This window comes from Microcaecilia unicolor, chromosome 4 (genome assembly GCF_901765095.1).
Source record: "Microcaecilia unicolor chromosome 4, aMicUni1.1, whole genome shotgun sequence".
Lineage (NCBI taxonomy): Eukaryota > Metazoa > Chordata > Amphibia > Gymnophiona > Siphonopidae > Microcaecilia > Microcaecilia unicolor.
The window spans coordinates 153,692,104-153,713,016 of NC_044034.1; the positions used below are offsets into that span (position 1 = coordinate 153,692,104).

Below are 20,913 nucleotides of genomic sequence, written 5' to 3' on the forward strand. Positions count from 1 at the left end.
TCCACAGCTCCGGGCCCCCTGCATTCAAGGCGACAGTCGCAGATCACCTCTCTTCTGGCCTTCCCTCCCTGTGTCCCGCCCTCGTCTGATGTAACTTCCGGTTTCCGCGGGGGCGGGACACAGGGAGGAAGGCCCGAAGGGAGGCGATCTGTGACTGCCGCTTCGAATGCAGGGGGCCCGGAGCTGAGGAGGCAAGTAGGTGAGACTAGGAATTGCAGCGCCGGCAACCTGACCCCGGCGCCGGGCCCCCCTTGGGGGCCTGGGGAATTTTGTCCCCCCTGTCCCCCCCTTTCGGTGGCTCTGGGCAGGAGTAAGTTGGTGCACCTGGGTACGCCAAGTGATGTGCCTAGTTTATAATTGTGATGTGCATACCTAGGAGATACTCCTATGCTCCCCCGCCGTCGTGTAAGGCGTCAGAAACAGCTGATCATAACCAGGAAGTTCCTTGAACAAAGGCGCTACTCCAGCGCTGAAAAGACTCTCTTCAGCTGGCCCGGCCACCAAACAAGGTATCGGCTGCAGCGGCGGGGAGGGCGGCGACGGCGGGGGAGGGTTGGTGGCGGGAGGGGGGTTCAAGGGGATCATCGGCAGGGGGCCAGGGCCAAATCTACAGGGGCCCGGGCCAACTCAGGCCCCACGTAGCTAGCCGCCACCACCACACACAACCCTCCCAGTCCTACCTTGAAGGGCCCTGGTGGTCTCGTGGCCTCTGTGGGGTGGGGATGGGGGACAGGAAAGAACGACACCCTTTCCTGCCCACTGCCACTTTTCTGCCTGGAGCCGCAGTGTATAAAAAATGGCTTCCGAGACTCCCTGTGGCAGTCTCGCGAGACTGTTGAGACCCACCAGACTACCGTGGGACATAGCTGCTGCCATTTTGAAAACACAGCTATGCGTGCTGGGCAGAATAGCAGTAGTGGGCAGGGAAGAGTGGGGTTCTTTCCTGCCCCTGAAGAAGCCACTAGACCAGCAGGGCTCTTCAAGGTAGGACCAGGAAGGGTCCACTGAGGCTCGGTGGCAGCTGTGGTGGTAGGGGGAGGCAGCGGACAGCAGCTGGGGGGGGGGACCCCAAATCACCCTCACTGCCTGGTGGCCCAGATCATTGTCAGTCTGCCCCTGGGCTCTACCTTACGGAATAGCACCTAGTGCACATAGGCGCCAACCTGTCACTTAACAGCACCTCTGACGCATCTAAGTGGTGCCTACCTGATACCCCCCTTTAAAGAACTGCCCCCTCTTTGTTTAGCCTTTTATTTCAATTCTTAACTGAAGAACTATGTTTCATTCACATTACAGAACATCTTAATCAGGGATTCTAATTAAGTAGTTGTTAAAAAAAATCTATAACTCCTACGTATTTGGATAAGAAATTCTTTGCAGTAAAATAGGCATAGTTTAGATCCAGATGCCAGTGAATGAAACTGGTTGATTATTCAGCAGGTGGTTTCTACTTCTAGAGAATTTATAATAAATGATACAATCGTACATGAAGTTCTGTAAACTGCACACAGCGCTCACTCTCTGTACATGCAAGGTCAGAATCCTCCAGTCCATCATGGACCACTGACAGAAGTTCAACAAAATGTTTGTTTTCAAATAAAACACACTTTACAAAATAACTCCCATGTGTGAGAATTCTTCACCTCAAGAGAAACAAATGTTCTAAAAATAAATAGAAGGCTCTCTATATCAGGCGGGCAGCTTCTAATTCAACTGGCAGAAATCAGGTGACCAAAGCACTACTGCCCTCAGAAAGCCCTGCTACAGAGACAACAGCAATTTTCAATCTCCATATTTGAGGGTCAGGAAGGCATTTTTTTTTTTTTTAGCTGCTGCAGGATCAGCTACAGATGCACTGGCATTTTGCTGCCTTCTTCTGGGTTCTTGTGTACTAAGGGCAGTGAAGCAATCAGAAGATGAGACTTGAGGAATCTCTGGTCTGTTCAACTTAGTGATAATAATATTCATTCTACAGACCAAATATTTTGAATGTGTTTTTCCAAACATTCTTCCAATCTGTTTATAAAAGTCATTAACGCAGTAACAGCTCCTCCACTTTGTAAAATAGCCCATTTTAGTGTGCCCCTCTGTAAAATCATCATGCACTATACTGACCTCTTAGTGACCTCTTTAATTACAACACAGTGCATTTAGAACAGGGCTCCTGATGGATTCAGAGGTGATTTAATACAGAATGAACTAATATCCCCTACAGAAAACACTAGTTCTTGTGGGAGGTAATTGCCAAAGCTGATGATGTCATCAATATTTCTGCTCTGTTTTCACAGCAGTTTCCAACTGCAGCTACAGAATGGCACTTTTGTTTAACAGCCAAAACAAAGTTACCAGCTCTATCAGAATAAACTCTGATGAGGATACTTCTCTCAGCCCTTCTCTGACAAGCATGTTACACTTTCTTATCTGTGCATTTTTCTTCTAGAAATCTCATTATCTACAAATATGCAGACATCTATGCCTACATAAATAAATGTCACCAATATCAAGAATTAACATACAGCTAAATAATGAATCACCGTTTTTCAGTGACTGATCGTGTTATGCTGATAATCATATAGGCAATTAAGGAGCCCTTTTACAAAGGCGCACTGAAAAATGGCCTGCGGTAGTGTAGACGCATGTTTTGGCTACGCGCAGAATCATTTTTCAGTGCACCTGTAAAAAACACCTTTTGTTTATTTTTTGCTGAAAATGGACGTGCGGCAAAATGAAAATTGCCACGCATCCATTTTGGGTCTGAGACTTTACCGCCAGCCATTGACCTAGGTCTCACATGGTAACTGGGTGGTAATTGTCTACGTGCATAGAATGACGATGACCACCCGTGCGCCAGAAAATAAAAATATTTTCCGGCACGCCTAGCAGACGTGCGTAAAAAATGAAATTACCGCAAGGGCCACGCAGTAGCCCGGGTGGTAACTCAAAATTGACACTCGTTGGGCATGTGTTGGCACCTACGCAGCTTAGAAAAGGGCCCCTAAAAGTTTAAAAATTGAAATTAATAAAACCAGAGAGCGATTTAAGAGCAATGTCGTAATATTCAATACATGTAATAGTATTAATATATCATGGTTCTTACCATTAGCATTTTTCCCACAAATGAGATGCTCATAAGGCTGCAACACTCCCCAGAGCTCAGCATCATTATTGATAACCATCTCTAGAGTATCAACAGAAACTTCTCCTCCACTTCCTACATCAGGGCTCTGAGTTGCAAGGACTCGGACCCGAATCTCCTCAATAAGGTTCTCCATACAAGACACAAAAGAGATAGCCGCATACTCATGAATTCTCACGGAGATCCTGGTGTCCACCATCCATCTGAAAAACCTCCCCACAGAGAGTGTAAGGCCTGCACGGGCTGATTTGCCTTTTCGGAGTCCATCTCCAGCACTCATGCTATAAAGAGACAGCGCCTTGACCGCAGCCAGGACACAGCTCTCGGCCAGTGCCCAGCTTAGGATGAGCCTCATGGCAGTTTGGATCTCAAATTTGGTACATTTGGAATGCATCACACTCAGACGCTGGGCCTCCCTGGAGATCCTGATCAGTCCTCTCCTCAGCAACACAGACAACCTCCTGATGGCCTCCTGAGAAAAAACTCTAGGATGTCCCTCTTCCATCCCTTTTTGGAGAACTTTCCCAATGTCTTCATCCGTCCATGGGAACTCCTCTAGTTCCGGAAGCTTAGGACACTTGGAAAAGATTTCTGCTAGTTCTGGGTCTTCTGGAAGGACAGTGTTCACTGTGTCCCAGCTGTTGTTCCTACTGTTCATGGATCCAGAGCAGTACCACCACTTGCCCCTGTGCTGGGATGATGTGAATGCCTGGGAGTTGGATTTGGAAGAAGAGAGACTAAGGGACCTGCAGGAATCTTCTGCCCCATAACCAGAATCCAGGGTCAAATCCTCCAGGGTCTTCAAAGCTGAACTATATATCCCAGCCATAGGAACAGATCTTTCGCCAGTTCAAGAAAGATCACCACCGAGTAAATAACTCAGGACGCAACTCTGATTTGCTTCTAAATTCCACTCAGTGAAATTTGCAGAGCGTTTTATAATACGGTGCAGTAGGCTACACACATCCTTAACTTTCTAGGATAGCTCAGGCAGCAGTCATCGGCAGTTTTCTCCATCTTATGGGGACGCTGATATCTTGAAATTTATTGCACAATGGGTCTGAGTGTAAGAAGAAACAAGTAAACACCACCAGTCTGTTAAAAGTGACAGCAGGCTGAGATTACAACAGTCACTAGATCCGACTTGGAAAACAAATTAGAAACTGCACTGCACTGCACAGTCAGAATGCCGGAGCGACTCCAGCAAAGCAGGACCCTTCTTCTCTCGTATGCTTCCAGCAAGGGCAGTTCCCAAGTCTATCGGCGAGAAAGCAGGAGGGCAGCAGCATGGAGATGAAACGAGAATAAAAGATAAATTCCCCAGCCAGCCTGAGAAGCAAACTTACCTCAGCTAACTCTTTGCAGACAGTATGCAAATGAATGCGGCACCCAACCAATCAGCGCCTCCTCCTCCTCTGGATCCGACCAGTGAAATCCCAACCTGGCCTGCAAATATGAATTAGACACAAGCACAAAGAGTTGGGAGAGACGAGCGATTTCCAAGCTTCGGAGTATGTCGCTTTCCAGTTAACTCTTTGCAGCCTTCCTGACCGAGCGCAGTTTATTAAATTCGCCTCCACTCTGACAGCCCTCTCCTGTTAGTGTGATTCACTTAGACAGACCACCAGACCAACGACATGCGTTCGACTATTCTGAAAAGGTTTATGCACACACTATGACAATAAATAAAGGTTGTTTGGAGCTTCTGAAGCTGAAGATTTGACTTTTTACACTAGACACTGTTAGTTAACTTACAGCTGATTACAAGCATGCACATTTCATGTTTCTGAACATGTAGGTTTATGTTTATTAATGTTTGAATTGAGCTAGTATTAATAGGTGATTTATGATTCCTTAGGCTATTGTGATCTGCTTTGATATTATATTGTTTCATTTTTTTGGTTGCACATATATTCAACTAAAAAATCCAACAGTATGATAAACTTATTGCTTCACACAAGGAAATGAGTGAAGCAGCAGAAGATGAATCGCAACCAGCAAAAGTGCAGTGAACAAGTGAAAGCCATAAAAGAGATACCAGTGAGGTCTACAAAATCCTGAGTGGTTTAGAAGTATAAAGACTAGTGGACACTCGAGGAAGTTATATGGAAATACTTTTAAAACAAATAGGAGGAAATATTTTTTCACTCAACCAATAGTTAAGCTCTGGAACTCTTTGCTGGAGCCTGGAGGATATGGTAACAGCAGTTAGCATATCTGGGTTTAAAAAAAGGTCTGGACAAATTCCTGCAGGAAAAATCCATAGTCTGCTATTGAGACAGACACGGGAAGCAACTGCTTGCCCTGGGATTTGTAGTATGCCACAATTTGGGTTTCTGCCAGGTACTTGTGACCTGTCTTGGCCACTGTTTGGAAAACAGGATACTGGGCTAGATGGACCATTGGTCTGAGCCAGTATGGCTACTCTTATGATCTTATGAAAACATTTGCTATACCACCATTAACCCCCGCCCCCCATCAAAGTGGATAGCATACAATAGAATATAAACAATAAATTACAAAAGCAAAACATCTCTTTACATACAATAAAATACAATGCATACTTTGTTTCATATATTTTTAAAACTCTATTTTGGATAAGTACAACTGGCCAACCACCAGACTACTTAATTTCCTAGACGTGGAGAGGGCATCTAAATCCAGCTGGGGGTTTTGCAGAAAACATCCCAAATCCAGTAGCGAACAGGGCCATTTTCGAACCTGAAAAACAATGGCCATTTGCTGCACATTGTTTATTTATGATTTTATTTATTTGTTGCATTTGTATCCCACATTTTCCCACCAATTTGCAGGCTCAATGTGGCTTACATTATGCCGTAATGGCGATCGCCATTTCCAGATAGAGAAATACAAGTGGTATTGCATTAAGGTGCATAAATGGTAAGGTAGAATACTCAGTGGTATTGCATTGAAGTTCCTAAATGATAAAGTTAATTATAGAATAAGTTAGACAATCAACCATAGAAAGTTCATTTCCGGTATGTGAAATAAAGTGGTAGTGTGTATTGCGTATCTTTCATTAGTAGCACGTAGGTTATCAGTCTAGTGTGGAGATTTCGGTTTTGTCTAGTTCATGTAGAGTCTAGTTGTCTAGTATTTAGGATGGATCATTATGGTATGCCTTTTTGAACAGGTTGGTTTTCAGTAGTTTTTGGAAGATTGTTGTGCTCAGTGCATCTATCTTTTTGGACCATTAAAAAAAAAGTCCAAGTGAAAAACGCACAAAATCAAGCCATTGGGATGTAAAACAAGCCAGCATTCTTAGTAGATTGGCCACACAGACATCCCACCAGAGCAGTGAGGCAGCCTAGGGGGCACTGCAGTGGTTTTCACATAAAAGGTCCCAGGTAAATATCTCACTGCTACCCCATTATATTGTATGATGAGCCCTCCAAAACCCACTAAAAGCCTACTGTACCCAGCTGTAAACCACTACAATAGCCCTTATGTCTGCAAGTGTCACCTATATGTAGGTTCAGTAGGTTTTGGAGGGCTCGTACTTTTCACCACAAGTGTAACAGTTAGAGTGGGTTATGGGCCTAGGTTCCCTTCTCTACAGTGGACTGCACTGACAACTAGGCTACTCCAGGGACCTGCCTGCTGCTGTAATAGGACTGACCATAACACCTGAAGCTGTCAGAGGGATTAGTATGTACTGTTTCTTTCACATCTTTGGAGGTGAGGGGTGGGAGGGGGTCAGTGACCACTGGGGGAGTAAAGGGGGTCATGCCTTAATATCTCTAGTAGTCATTTGGGGCACCTTTTTGTGACATAGTCATTATTAAAACAGCTCTAGCACAAAACATCTAGGTTTTAGCCCTGGACGTTTTTTGCTTTGCTCCATTATGGCAGAAAAATGTCCAAGTGTTAGGAACGCCAAAATTCCACTTCCAACACGCCCCCTTGTCATTTGGATGCACTTCAGATGAACTGCATAGAAAGGCATCTTATAAATGTGTTTTGAAAATAACGATTTGGATGTTTTGTGTGTGTGTGTTGGGGGGGAGGGGAACAGCCAAATGCCACTTTGTGTTGCTTTTTGGTCGTTTTTCTGTTTCAAAAATGAGCCCCTTAATTTTTCAGTTGTTTAGAAAACAGATTGTACAAGCGCTACAAAAGATATTTCTTCTAATCTCTTGCTGAAAGGATTTGTCACATGGTAACAGGCAATGCTTAGTAACCCCCCCCCCCCCCCCCCACCATAACCTACTGTCTTTTGTTGTTGTTGTTATTATTATTATTATTTATTGCATTTGTATCCCACATTTTCCCACCTTTTTGCAGGCTCAATGTGGCTTACAGAGTGTTATTATGATGTGGTCATTACATGATCTTAAATACAATCGATAGTAGGCTGAAGGTAGATGAGGATTTAGATGGGAAGGTGTTAGGTAAGGTCATGTGAGAGGTATTTTTGGATGAACCTGAGAGGTTTAAGGAATGATTTATTTCATTAAGGATGTCTTTTGTAGGCTTTGTTGTAGAGATGTGTCTTCAATGATTTGCGAAAGCTGGTTAGATTGTCCATGGTTTTCAGGGTCATGGGTAATGCGTTCCATATCTGTGTGCTTTTGTACGCAAAAGTAGTGGCGTATGACTGTTTGTATTTAATTCCTTTACAGCTGGGGAAGTTCAGATTGAGGAATTTGCGGGCCGATCTTTTGGCGTTTCTGGGTGGTAGTTCCACTAGGTTTAACATATAGAGTGGGGCATCTGCGTGGATGATTTTGTGAACGGTTGTGCAGATCTTGAACTCAATTCATTCCTTGAGCGGGAGCCAGTGCAGTTTCTCTCTTAGGGGCTTCGCACTTTCGTATTTAGTTTTTCCAAAAATGAGTCTGGCTGTGGTGTTCTGGGCTGTTTGGAGTTTTTTAATGGTCTGTTCTTTACAGCCTGCGTACAGGGCATTACAGTAGTCCAAGTGACTTATTACTAATGACTGTACTAGTGTGCGGAAGATGTTTCTTGGGAAAAAGGTTTTATTCTTTTGAGTTTCCACATCGAGTAGAACATTTTTTTCGTTGTATTCTTCACGTGGGTATCAAATGTGAGGTTTTGATCAATAGTGACTCAGAGAATTCTCAGATTCTCCGAAATAGGAAGTGTGCAGTATGGTGTAGTTACGGTAGGGTCAGTGGCATAGCAAAGGCGGGGAGGTGGGGGCGGTCCGCCCCAGGTGTCATCGGGTGGGGGGTGCTCTGCTCCCGCTGCTCTGCCTTAAAAAATTTTTTTTGAAGCGCCGGAGAGTGGCAGGCAGCGCGCCTCGCGTCTGCCCTGCTAGTAAAGAAGATCTCGCTGACGTCGTCGCCCTTCCCACATTGTCTCCCACCCCCCTCTGAGGCAACTTCCTATTACCGTGAGGGCGGGTGGGACTCAGTGTGGGAAGGACGACGACGTCGACGAGATCTTCTTTACTAGCAGGGCAGACGCGAGGCGCGCTGCCTGCCACTCTCCGGCGCTTTGAAAAAACATTTTTTTAAGGCAGGACAGGGTAGGAGCAGCAGGAGAACGGATCTCAGCTGTTGGGTCGGGGGACTCAGAGGGGAGAAGGGGATTGGGGAGGGGTGGGGGAGCTCAGAGGGGTGCTTAAAGTGGATTAGGGAGGGTGGGGGAGCTCAGAGAGGGGAGAAGGGGATTGGGGAAGGGTGGAGAGCTCAGAGGGGTGCTTAAAGGGGATTAGGGAGGGTGGGGGAGCTCAGAGAGGGGAGAAGGGGATTGGGGAAGGGTGGGGGAGCTCAGAGGGGTGCTTAAAGGGGATTAGGGAGGGTGGGGAGCTCAGAGGGGAGAAGGGGATTGGGGAAGGGTGGGAGAGCTCAGAGGGGTGCTTAAAGGGGATTAGGGAGGGTGGGGGAGCTCAGAGAGGGGAGAAGGGGATTGGGGAGGGGTGGAGGAGCTCAGAGGGGTGCTTAAAGGGGATTAGGGAGGGTGGGGAGCTCAGATGGGTGCTCAGAGAGGGGAGAAGGGGAGGGGAGAGGAGAGGGGAGTGCTCAGATGGGAGGGGTCTGAAGCTGGAACTGGGGTCTGACAAGGGGGGCAGGAGGGAAAATGGGTCCATGCCTGGGGCAGGTGGGAGAATGGGTCTGGGGCTGAAAAGGGGGGATGCAAGGCATGTGGTGGATGAAGGGGGCTGAAACTGTGGGGACTAGGGGCTTTAAAGGGGACATGGAGAACTGGCTGGAGCTGAAGCTCGGGACTGGTGAGAGAAAAGGGCTGGGGTTGAAACTAGGGGCTGAAAAGAGGACAGGGAGAAGTGGCTGGGGGCTAAAGCTCGGGACTGATGGGAGAAAAGGGCTGGGGACTGGTGGGATAGTGGGGCTGAAAAGGGGGGCAGGTGGGAGATGTGGGCTGGGGCTGGAACTAGGGGCAGGTGGAATAAGGGGGCTGGAACTGGGGGCTGAAAAGAGGGGGCAGAGAGAGAGGGGCTAGAAGGGGGGAGCGTGAGGGAGGGCAGACCCTGGATGGATGGTAGAGGGAGGGCAGACGGATTGAAGGGGCAGAGAGAAAGGGCAGATGGTGGGTGGAAGGGGAGAGAGAAAAAGGGCAGACTGGGGCAAATGGTGGATGGAAGGGGCAGAGATAGAGGGCAGATGTTGATGGAAGGGGGAGAGAGATGGCAGACTGGGGCAGATGGTGGATGGAAGGGGCAGAAGTGGATGGAAGGGAGAGAGGGCAGACAGTGGATGGAGGGGACAGGAGAGAGAGAGGGCAGACACTGGATGGCAGGGAGAGAGAGAGAGAAGATGCTGGATAGAAGGAAGACAGTGAAAAGATGAGGAAAGCAGAAACCAGAGACAACGAACTGTAAATATATATTTTTACTTTTTTGCTTTAGGATAAAGTAGTATTGTAGCTGTGTTAATAAATGTTTATAATAGAACATGTAAATAAGGTAATCTTTTTATTGGACTAATTTTAATACATTTTACTTTCGGAGAACAAAACCCCCTCAGGTCAGGATAGGACACTGTAACAGTACTATACTGAATTGACCTGAGGAAGGAGGTTTTGGCCTCTGAAAGCTAAATGTATTAGTCCAATAAAATGATATTATTTGTTTTATTTCTATTTGTTAATTTGTAAAGTGGTGATTGGTATTGTTAGTTTTTTTCAAATTACATCTGCTGTCTTTATATTTTGCACAGTACTAGAGGACATTTTCTGTTTCTGTGGTGTTGCATTGTATGCAGAGTCTGGCATCGGGGGTTCAGTTTAATTTTTGTCTAAATAGAAAGTTTAGGATTACTTATTCTATAGTGGATTAGGGTGTATCTGTATTTGTGAAAAAGACATGGCTTTCGGTTGGCATTGACTGTGCAGGATCGACGATCTGTACTAATCTGTCTGTTTTCGTTTTACAATAGGTGAATTGATGTTCTAGTGCTCACTGTAGTGTTTAAGATGCTTTCCTTTTCCTTGTGTGACTCGTACAAATTACTGCTTATGGTATGGTAGAATTGCTCTATAGGTCCTGAGTGTTTGTATTCTCGGTATGCCTAGTACTGGATTTCGGGGGGGGGGGGGGGGGGTGGGTTAAAAAATGACCGGCCCTGGGTGTCAACTACCCTAGCTACGCCACTGGGTAGGGTATTTGTTTGTGTTATATTGGGAAGTGAGATCTAGACATTGAGTTTTTTCTGCGTTAAGTTTTAACTGGAATGAGTCCACCCAAGAGTGCATGATTTGGAGGCTCTGGTTGATCTCGTTGGTTATTTCGTTTAGGTCACTTTTGAACGGGATGTAGATCGTGACAACATCAGCATATATGTAGGGGTTAAGGTTTTGATCAGCTAGAAGTTTAGCTAGTGGGGAACTGAGGAACTGAGTTCGATTCCCACTTCAGGCACAGGCAGCTCCTTGTGACTCTGGGCAAGTCACTTAACCCTCCATTGCTCCATGTAAGCCGCATTGAGCCTGCCATGAGTGGGAAAGCGTGGGGTACAAATGTATCAAAAAAAAAAATCATTAGGTTGAAAATGGTTGGTGAAAGGGGGGAACCTTGAGGAACTCCACATTCCGGGGTCCAAGGTGGTGATCTGTCAATATTCGTTGTTACTTGGTAGGATCTGGTGGTGAGGAATCCTTCGAACCATTTGAGAACTGGACCTCCCGATTCCGAAGTATTCTAATAGGTGTAGTAATATTCCGTGATCCACCATGTCGAAAGCACTGGACATGTCGAATTGTAATACTAGTATGTTCTTGCCGGTTGCAATTGTTTTTTTTGAATGAATTCATTGCAGACACTAGTACAGTTTCAGTGCTGTGATTTGATCGAAATCCTGACTGAGATTCATGTAGAATTGAGTGTTTGGTTAGGTATTCCGTGAGTTGTTTCATCACTATGCCTTCCATCAATTTTGTTATGAGTGGGATAGAGGCAACTGGTCGGTAGTTGGTTAGGTCCATTGTGCTTTTCTTAGCATCTTTTGTTGTTAAAAGCAATAGTTATGGTGTAAGTTAATTATTTCTGCTGATGCAAATGCAGGTTCAGGTGCGAGTGCAAGAGAAGTGGAATGAGGTGAATCAAATCTCTTATTTTTACTTCAAAGCACCTTCAAATGTTGTAGGTGCGATATAATAAACATATCTGCCAATATTCAAAGGATTTATACTACTGACGAGAATTATGCTTCAAAATTGGATCTCTTTGTAAATTTACTAGGGTTGACTGTATAAGTGGAGTAGAGGAGTGGCCTAGTAGTTAGATCACTGGTCTTGACTTCCAGAAGTGGCTGATTCAAATCCCACTGCTGCTCCTTGTGAACTTGGGCAAGTCACTTAACCATTGCCTCAGGTACAAACTTACTGTAAATGCCTAGTATACCTGAATGTAACTCACCTTGAGCTACTACTGAAAAAGGTGTGAGCAAAATCCAAATAAATACGTTTATACTCAAAATTTCACTATATTAAATTTAAGAGTATAAAAAGTGGATGGTAACAGGGGCAGATTTAGGGTGGGCCAGAACCTTCTTCCTCAGGTCAGGACAGTATAAGTAAAATATGGCAATATCAGAATATGTATATTAAACAGAAAAGCATTCCACTGACAGTCTCAATGGGAAAGGGGGGTGGGGGAATGAGAAACAGAGAGAGATAGATGGGTGATCAGAAAGTGACAAAGCAGTAGAATTGTATGGTTTCTAAACCCAGATCTTTATTAAGTCCTTTCCTGGTGGTGTTGAACTTCAAAAGTCTTGCGTTCCTAGATTATTTTAAAATGTTCTCTTAGTATTCTAACTATAAAGTTATTGACGCAGTGCTCTGGTCCTGAAAAATGCTTACCTACAAAGATGTCACCTTGGTTTCCTCTGTGGCATCTGATCTTCTGTCTGTGCAAGCAGAATGCCAACATTTCAGAATGACTGGGGATGCAATGATACAATGAAGGGGCTTGTTCAATATTGAGGGGAGGGGGAGGTGGAGGGTGCTCTGCACCCATGGAGCTGATTCCTATCTGTGTAAGTTGATTCTTGTCTTTAACATCTGTCCTGTCTCCCCTTCTTCACATTTCCTGCACTAAACCGTTTATTGTTTATTAAAATTAGTTATACCACGTTGGTTTCAAGCAAATTAAAGCGGTTTACAGATAAAATAACAATAAAAACAAGAAATCAGAAAAGAACGCCAATTTAAGATAGGAAAGATCTAACTACCTTTGCCATTCAACAAGATTCAATCACAAAGTAAAAAGTTACATATAGAGCAAATTAACATAATCCACACATAAATTCAAACCCCCAGATTCCACTCTAACATCCTCCTGCCATTTGAGAAAGAGAACGAGCAGGATCCCGTTTTGCTGAATGTTTTTCCGATGTGGGAAACTGTGGGGTCCTGTGATATGTGCTGACACAATCTGCAGCTTGGTATATTTTCAGGGACCTGCACCTTCTTTTTGAGTTTCGGATTTGGTGGTTGCCAGAAGGCTAGCCCTGGTGGTGCCAGGAATATCTATTTCAGCAATTCATTCTCCTTGAGCAGTGACTGTAGATCTTTTATGAGTTGTCTGTTTTCTAGCTCTGGATTGTATATCACTACAAGGGGACTCACTCCGAGGTTTTATTTTCTTTGTATTCCAATAGATTTCCCCTGAATGTTTGTAGTTTGATTTTTTTTAATTGGGAAGACTTTGATGATCAAACTAAGAAATGTACCAGTCTTGGAATTGTTGGTTGCAATAGGATACCGTACTACTTAGGGAAGGGTCTGGGACAGGAATATTTAGAGATTTTCAGAGGTTTTAGCTAACATCTCGACCTCCAGCATAAATTCTATAGGGTTATATAACAATGCCTCATAATCTAATAGTCCCATACAGCCTTATTTTTTATATTTGTATAGATAATTTAACAATTGTATTATGGATATCAGTATTAAATGCTAATCTATATATATATATAGCTATAATCAATATCTATATACACCCCCACATACACACTCATTTTCTCACCCTCAAGGTAATAAAAATTCATAATGAAAACTCTTCAGTACTTCTCACTGGCACATTATTGCTGTGACTTTTGTGCAATAGTTAAGAGCTTTTTAGCCTTCAAAAAGAGATTTTTTTAAATGTCTTACTCCAGCTTTAACAGCTGAAAACATAACTGTAGTATTTAAAAAAAATGTTTTTATGGTTTAAGTTGAGAGCGCCACCTTGTGGTATAAAAGGTAACGTTCATAACATTAAACAGAAAGGTCTTGCAGCAATTTCAGGCTCTTTTTACAAATGCACTCTAACGTTTTTAGCATGTGCTAACAATAAGTGTGCACTAAACACTAGAGATGCCCATATATTCCTAGCGCACCTTTGTAAAAGATCCCCTCGATGTGGCCTCTGCCTGTGGTCACCAGTATTAGCAATTAATTCAGCTGGGCTTTTTATAAAACATTGAAGTCATTTTAGTTTAAGCCAAGCATTTGTATCTGGCAAACAATGACTTATTAGTCTTCATATATTGATAAGATTCAGATGTTTGTACAATTTTATTTTCATTTTGTTTATTGTATTTTACTATGTGTTTTGAGGTGTACATCACCAATGATTGTAGATTGTGCGGTTTATACAATTTTAAAATAAATAAACAAATACATTTCTTTGTCTGTGGAGGCCACATCTGAGAAAAGCTGCACTAGACAGTATAGAGAATCAAACCTATCGTTTTAGCACTTTTCACTGAAAAATACTTCTATCTTATTCATTATACCTGTGAGATATTTGATTGTCTGTATCATTCCTCCTCACTTCATAGGGTAAATACATTGCTGACTTTGCCCCTAAAAAGTTGGGGAGGTACAATCTTAATGTACTGTAGACCAGTGTTTCCCAAGTCTAGTCCTGGAATACTACTACTACTACTACTAATCATTTCTATAGTGCTACTAGATGTATGCAGTACTGTACACATTATATGCAGGTACTTTCTCTGTCCCTAGAGGGCTCACAATCAAAGCTTTTATACCTGGGACAATGGAGGGTTAAGTGACTTGCCCAAGGTCACAAGGAGCCAGTGCCATAGCAAGGGCTAATGGCACCTGGGGCGGATCGCCGCTGCGCACCCCCCCCGGGTGCAGCACGGCGCGACCCTTCCCCGGACCGCAAACCCCCCCTCCCGGACCGCATTCTTACCTGCAGGAGGGCCGATCCGCCCCGAGTGCACGTCACTCGGAGCTGTGTGGGCCCCGCTGGTTCCCTGCTTTCTCTGCCCCGGAACAGGAAGTAACTTGTTCCGGGGCAGAGGGAGCAGGGAACCAGCACGTGCACCCGGGGCGGACCACCCCTCCCGCCCCCTGCTTCCTACGCCACTGCACGGAGCTGCAGTGGGAATTGAACCCCATGTTGCCAGGATCAAAGTCCACTACACTAACCATTAGGCCACTCCTTCACTGCATTGATTTGCATACACCTTGAACTTGATTTGCATACACCTCCATTATATGCAAATGTCTTTCATCCATATTCATTGTGGATATCCTGAAAACCTGACTGGCAAGGGATACTCCGGGATTGGACTTGGGAAACACTGCTGTAGACCGACACCAAAATGATCCCTCTATATTTAAAAAGAGGACAGTTCTGGAGTCCCTGTTAATGATGTGACCTATCAGTATTGTGATGTAGTGGAGGTGGGCCTGTACTTCTGTCACTGGGCAGTAGGTGTCTCCTCGTATGTTTTGGAGGAAGCTATTTAAGGCCCTGTTTATTAGGGCTGGGAGTTCTTCTTCCAGTGAAAATTGTGGTGTTGTTAGCAGCACAGGAGTATGCTGGGGAGGAACCCCTGAGGACCAGGAGGAGCAGTGGGAAGCTGCCTCTCTACAAAATTGATAAAGTCATGTAGAGTGAAGGGAGCTGCCCAGGAAGAGATTTAGTGCCCTGCTTACAAAGGCGCACTAGTGTTTTTAGTGCACACTAAAAAGTAACGTGAGCTAACCATGTTGACGCCCATAAGAATATTATGACCATCTACATGGTTAGTGTGCGCTAATTTTTAGCATCGCTAAAAACCCTAGCGCGCCTTTGTAAACAGGGCCCTTGGAGAAGTACTGACATAACTCAGGGTCTGGAGATGAAAGGCTGTATATTTTTGAGTATTCTCTAGGAGGTGAGTGGGACCAGCAAAGTGCATCCCATCCTAATCCCTTGGAAGTCCAGTCTGAGCATCCCTAGCACTCATAGCAAAAGAGTTTGAGAAGTTGTTTAGATTGTGAGCCCAGTAGGGACAGAGAAGGTACCTGCATATAATAAACGTAAACCACTTAGATTGTACCACAGAAAGATGGTATATAAAATCCCATTGCCCTTACCACTTTTATGAAATGTGTGGTACTTTTGTCTTTTGGGGAGGAGTGGCCTAGTGGTTAGGGTGGTGGACTTTGGTCCTGAGGAACTGAGTTCAATTCCCACTTCAGACACAGGCAGCTCCTTGTGACTCTGGGCAAGTCACTTAACCCTCCATTGCCACATTGAGCCTGCCATGAGTGGGAAAGCACAGGGTACAAATGTAACAAAAGAAAAAATTTATATCTCCCTACAGAAGGTGTTTTGAGGTTTATGCTGGGATTTTTCCTGTTGAAAATCCAGGCCATAACTGAGAAGGATAAAAGTAGGTGGCTAATACATGGGGTAAATTTAAGAGTTTATCATCAGCATAACTTGGTTTAGGTGGAGGCTTAAACACTGCAGATATGGGTACAACACATACATTTCCTTTGTTTCCTATATTCTGGGTCTCTGATGCTTTTTGTCTGCTCATCTCCATTTGAAATAAACACATCACAGTGAGTCTACTCTTGAACACCTTAAGTTAGACTGCAGAGAAATGCTACAGTTGCAGAGGCATCTGGAGTATTGTGTCTCAGTCTCATCATAATGGTAGGGAGAGTGTAGCTCCAGAGGGTACACAAAAAGCCATATCTGCAATGTTTAAGCCACTACCTAAACCAAGCTGTCCTTTCAATTAATTGCAACCCCAACATCACATTTGCCCTGCTGCAGATAACTCGAGCTAATCTTTAGTAAAAGACCCCATAAATGATAATCAAAATCCTAAATTTACCCCCAGCTATAAGCCACCTACTTTTACCCTTCTCGGTCATGGCTTTACTCACTTAACGCCTTATTTATTTTTTAGGTTTACCTAGACATGGCTAGATTTCAAGCTCCATAGACTAGGGACTGTCAATTATATATGTATGTATATGTGTATTTATTTATTTTAAAAACTTCCATCCTGAGTAAGACATGTGATGCTGCATGCTTCAGATGTAGTTCTGTTGAGCTGCTCGGGGACCGATTTTACAATAAGAGGTTGTTTTTTTTACAAGGACAAATATCTTACCCGCTCTTCCTATCTGATGGCTGCTAAACCTCTTTGCTGAGAGACACAACACAGTAAGGGGCCTGATACCAACATGGCAGCCTCTCTTCTATCCCTACAAATACTGGGAGCAGCTGATCTAGTCCAGGAGATTACTGCAGAGGTGGTAGAGGTGCTGGCCTCTGCTTCACCGAACTTGCTGAACAGCTCACCGGGATTTCACAACTAACTTCAGAGCTAGTTTGCCGAACTGGCAAACTGGAGTGCCACATGTTGGACGTAGAAGATACGTCACAGGCCCATACCACTGACCTAGCACGTATGGAGGAGCTGGTATGGACCCAACAATCTAAAATTGATGATCTCGAGAACTGGGCTTGAAGAGACAACCTGTGTTTTATTGGGTTTCCTGAATCAGTTTTGGAGTCTGCCATGAGCTCCACGCTGGAGACTTGGCTCTTGGCTACGTTCCCTCATGCAAGTGGTGGGGAACCCATTAGGCTGGAGTGGGCGCGTGTGTACCTGTTTTGTGCGGGAGATAAATGGCCCCGCATGATCCTAGCTAAGTTTAATCGTTTCCTGCATAAGGCAGCTATTCTTTGGATCTTCAAGCCCAGCCCTATTGAGGTCCACTTTGATGGATTGCCTTTCAAAATCATTCAAGACTATTCTGTGGAGTTATCCGCTCGGCCCTGGGCATTTTCACCTGTTTGCTCAAAATTGAAAGAGCGCAAACTATGTTTTCAGCTTCAATATCCAGCTACTTTGCGAATTTGCTATGAGGGCTGGGCACATGGTCTTCTTATCCCACACCAGCAGCGGCACAGGACTGGCTGAACATTCTGGGATGCACTTAATTTGTCTCCATAATGTATCCTTGCTCTGATATTGTGCACCAACTGCGGCACAAGACTGGTCGACTAATTTGTTGAACATTGAACATGTTCTTATAGAATATAACCACCTCCATGTTTGTTTGTTTTTTTTTAGTTCTGTATCTTTAAGAGGTACTGTTTAATTCATCTTGGGTCAGATAGGCTCATGCCAAGGAGGTTAGATTGAGAACAGGAGATGGCATGAGCAGATCTAGCCCATTTTGGGGGCTGAAGCCAGTAAGGTGGAGCTTGATGCCAGTAGGTGGAGCTTGCCGCCATTTTAGTTCATTCAAAACAATGGCAAATGCTATTGAAAATAGCAAAAGCTTATTAAAAAATAATAGACTGCCTATGCTTGGTCCATCTGTAAAAAGTCTAAAGTTGCTCCAGTTGAATAGGTAGTGCCTTAAAAAGTGGAGGATAAGGGATTTTTTTTTTAATTTGACAGGTTTTTTTATTTATTGAAGGCTTCCCATATCTAGATATAAATATCATAAAATAAAATTGAATATCATTAAAACAGCAATAAAAATGATTGCAGCTGAAGATAACGGCAGGTCCCTGATGTTCTGCATGGATCGCTCCCTGCTAGTCTCCGTTTTCCTGTGGAAGTTTTTCCTCTTTCTTGATTTTATGCCGTATACTAAGAGGAAAGGGGGAAGTAGGACACTTCCCCCACCAGGTCCTACTGTGCCCTGCCCTTGTGCCAGTCTCGGATCGACCAATTGGCGTCGGGTCCTCAAGGGCAGAAGCTGGGAGTGTGAATTCCGTGTTGGGGGAAGGCAGAGGAGTGCCTCCCCCACTGGAACACAAAACATCTCTCCCCCCCCTCCCCCAGCTGCAGGTTTCCCGCTGTGTCCGGCAGCAAGAGCAGAGGCACAGAGTGCACCACACAATGGAGAAGGCTTTGTGTTGGTAGCACAAGGTGAGGTAGGAGCCCCGGTTGGAGAGCTGCTGGTGGATGGGTTATCTGGTGGCTATTTGGAGGCCCCTGCGACGGTAACTCTGGAGTACTCTGCAAACAGAGAACTTTACCGTAATGAAGACATCAACAGAGGAAATTACTTTGGTTGAAAATTTTCATTTCTTAAGCAAGACAGTGGAAACTTTAAAAATTGATTTTTTGGGGGGGGTCAAGTCATGGGCGTAGACTGGGGGGGGGCAAGGGGGGGCAATGCCCCCCCAAACGACGACGACGTGACGGCGCCAGTAGTGAAAACAAAAAATAAGCAGGCACGCGCTGGTCTCTGTCCGCTTCGCTTCTCTGCCCTGTCTGCGTCCCGCCTTCCTCTGATGTCATTTCCTTTCGGGCGGGACGCAGACAGAGAGGGCAGGGAAGTGAAGTGGATGGAGACCAGCGTGTCTGTCTACCCCCTCTCTTCCTCCCTCCCTCTGCGCAGGCAGCAGTCTTTTTCAGCATTCCTAGCAGCGGTAGCGACGTACACGCTGCCTTCGGCTCTGCCCCGAAGCCTTCTCTTCAAGTTCCTGTTCCTACATATGTGGGAACAGGAACTTGAAGAGAAGGCTTCCGGGGCAGACCAAAGGCAGCGTGTACATTGCTACTGCTGCCAGGAACACAGAAAAGCTGAAAAAGACTGTTGCCTGCGCCAGAGGGAGGGAGGAAGATAGGGGGTAAACGGAGTCACGATCCTGGACCTCGCAGGGGTGGGGAGCAGAGGGAAGATGGATGGGACTGGGAGGAGTGGGGAGCTTGGAGCAAGAGATGGATGGGATTGGGAGGGGTGGGAAGCAGAGGGAAGGAGCAGGAGATGGATGGGACTGGGAGGGGTGGGGAGCAGAGGGAAGATGGATGGGACTGGGAGGGGTGGGGAGCTTGGAGCAAGAGATGGATGGGACTGGGAGGGGTGGGGAGCAAAGGGAAGCCTACTGGAAAGAAGACACTGCATAAAACAGAAGACACTGGGACCAAAGCGAATAGAAAAACTAAATGATCAGACAACAAAGGTAGAAAAAAGTATTTTATTCAGAATTTATTAATTGAAATATGTCAGCTTTTTGAAATGTGCATCTGTGATATTTTGCCTGTAAATTTCAATTTTTCTGGTAATGCTGCATGCTGAGTCTGACTTCTTGAGTTAACTTTCCAGTTCAGTATTTTGCCTTTATACTTTTTTATTTCTAGTTCCTTGTGTCATGTCTGTTGTGTCATGTGTTTTTCATGTGTGATTAAGGTGCAGTATTCTGCTAGCATGTAGTATTTGCAGCCCTCTTTGTTTTGCTTTTTTTCACAAGGTAGTGTATTGGTGTTTTAGAGCCTGGTGTAATTACAGTTCTGCCTTTTCACGCATAAGGTTGTAGCTCATCCTGTCCTTGGAATTAGTGCTGTTATGGTTTAGTAAGGATATGAGTGTGTTTTTGCACAAGTTTGTGTATAGTGTTTTGCAGTGGAGAGATTGTGTGTTGGCCTTACTGAGGTGGCACCAAAACATCAGAAAGGGTGTAGAGCCTAAATCATGACACACTACCTCTTGATGGATCTACATATAGAGCTTATGCATTTCTAAGGTCTACACTGGCATGGTATGGGGAAGGGGGTGGGGAAATACTACTGGAGAGGAAGAGGGACTGCTGGGTGAGGAGGAAGGAAGGAAGGAAGGAAGGGAGAAAGAGCTGGCTTGATATCTCATACATATTCATTATGGTTATTCCCCAAAAAAGCCAGCTCTTTTCCCTTCCTTCCTCCATATTAGCATATTCATTTGCATATGTATATATGCAAATGAATATGCTAATATGCTCCACCCCATCCTTTGCTTCCCCCCCCCCCCCCCCCCAAATGAAACAGTCAAACTACGCCTAAGGGTCAAGTTGAACAATTTCATTCAGATGTTAAAAGTCTGCAAGAATTTAAGAACGCAGCGGTTGTGGATAGACTGGCTGTTCATAGGCAGATTGAGTCCTTGGAAAATTATAATAGGAGGCTCAATTTACATTATTTTAAACTTTTCAAAAGCTCTGGCCACTCCTTCCTTGGATATCTTCAAAAGGTATTTAGTTGAGATATTGAAGTTTTCCTCCGATGTTGCCTCCAATGAACAAGATT

General features: G+C 44.7%; 1 protein-coding gene across 1 annotated transcript in view; it reads right to left on the minus strand.

The window, feature by feature from the left end:
* ABTB2 (ankyrin repeat and BTB domain containing 2) overlaps positions 1-4,441 on the minus strand; it is a 197,272-nt gene extending 192,831 nt beyond the window's left edge. The window contains exon 1 of the mRNA XM_030200768.1: positions 3,098-4,441. Within this exon, the coding sequence (XP_030056628.1) occupies positions 3,098-3,965 (868 nt within the window). The 5' untranslated portion in view covers positions 3,966-4,441. The remainder of the gene's footprint in view (positions 1-3,097) is intronic.
* Between the last annotated feature and the right edge of the window lie 16,472 nt (positions 4,442-20,913).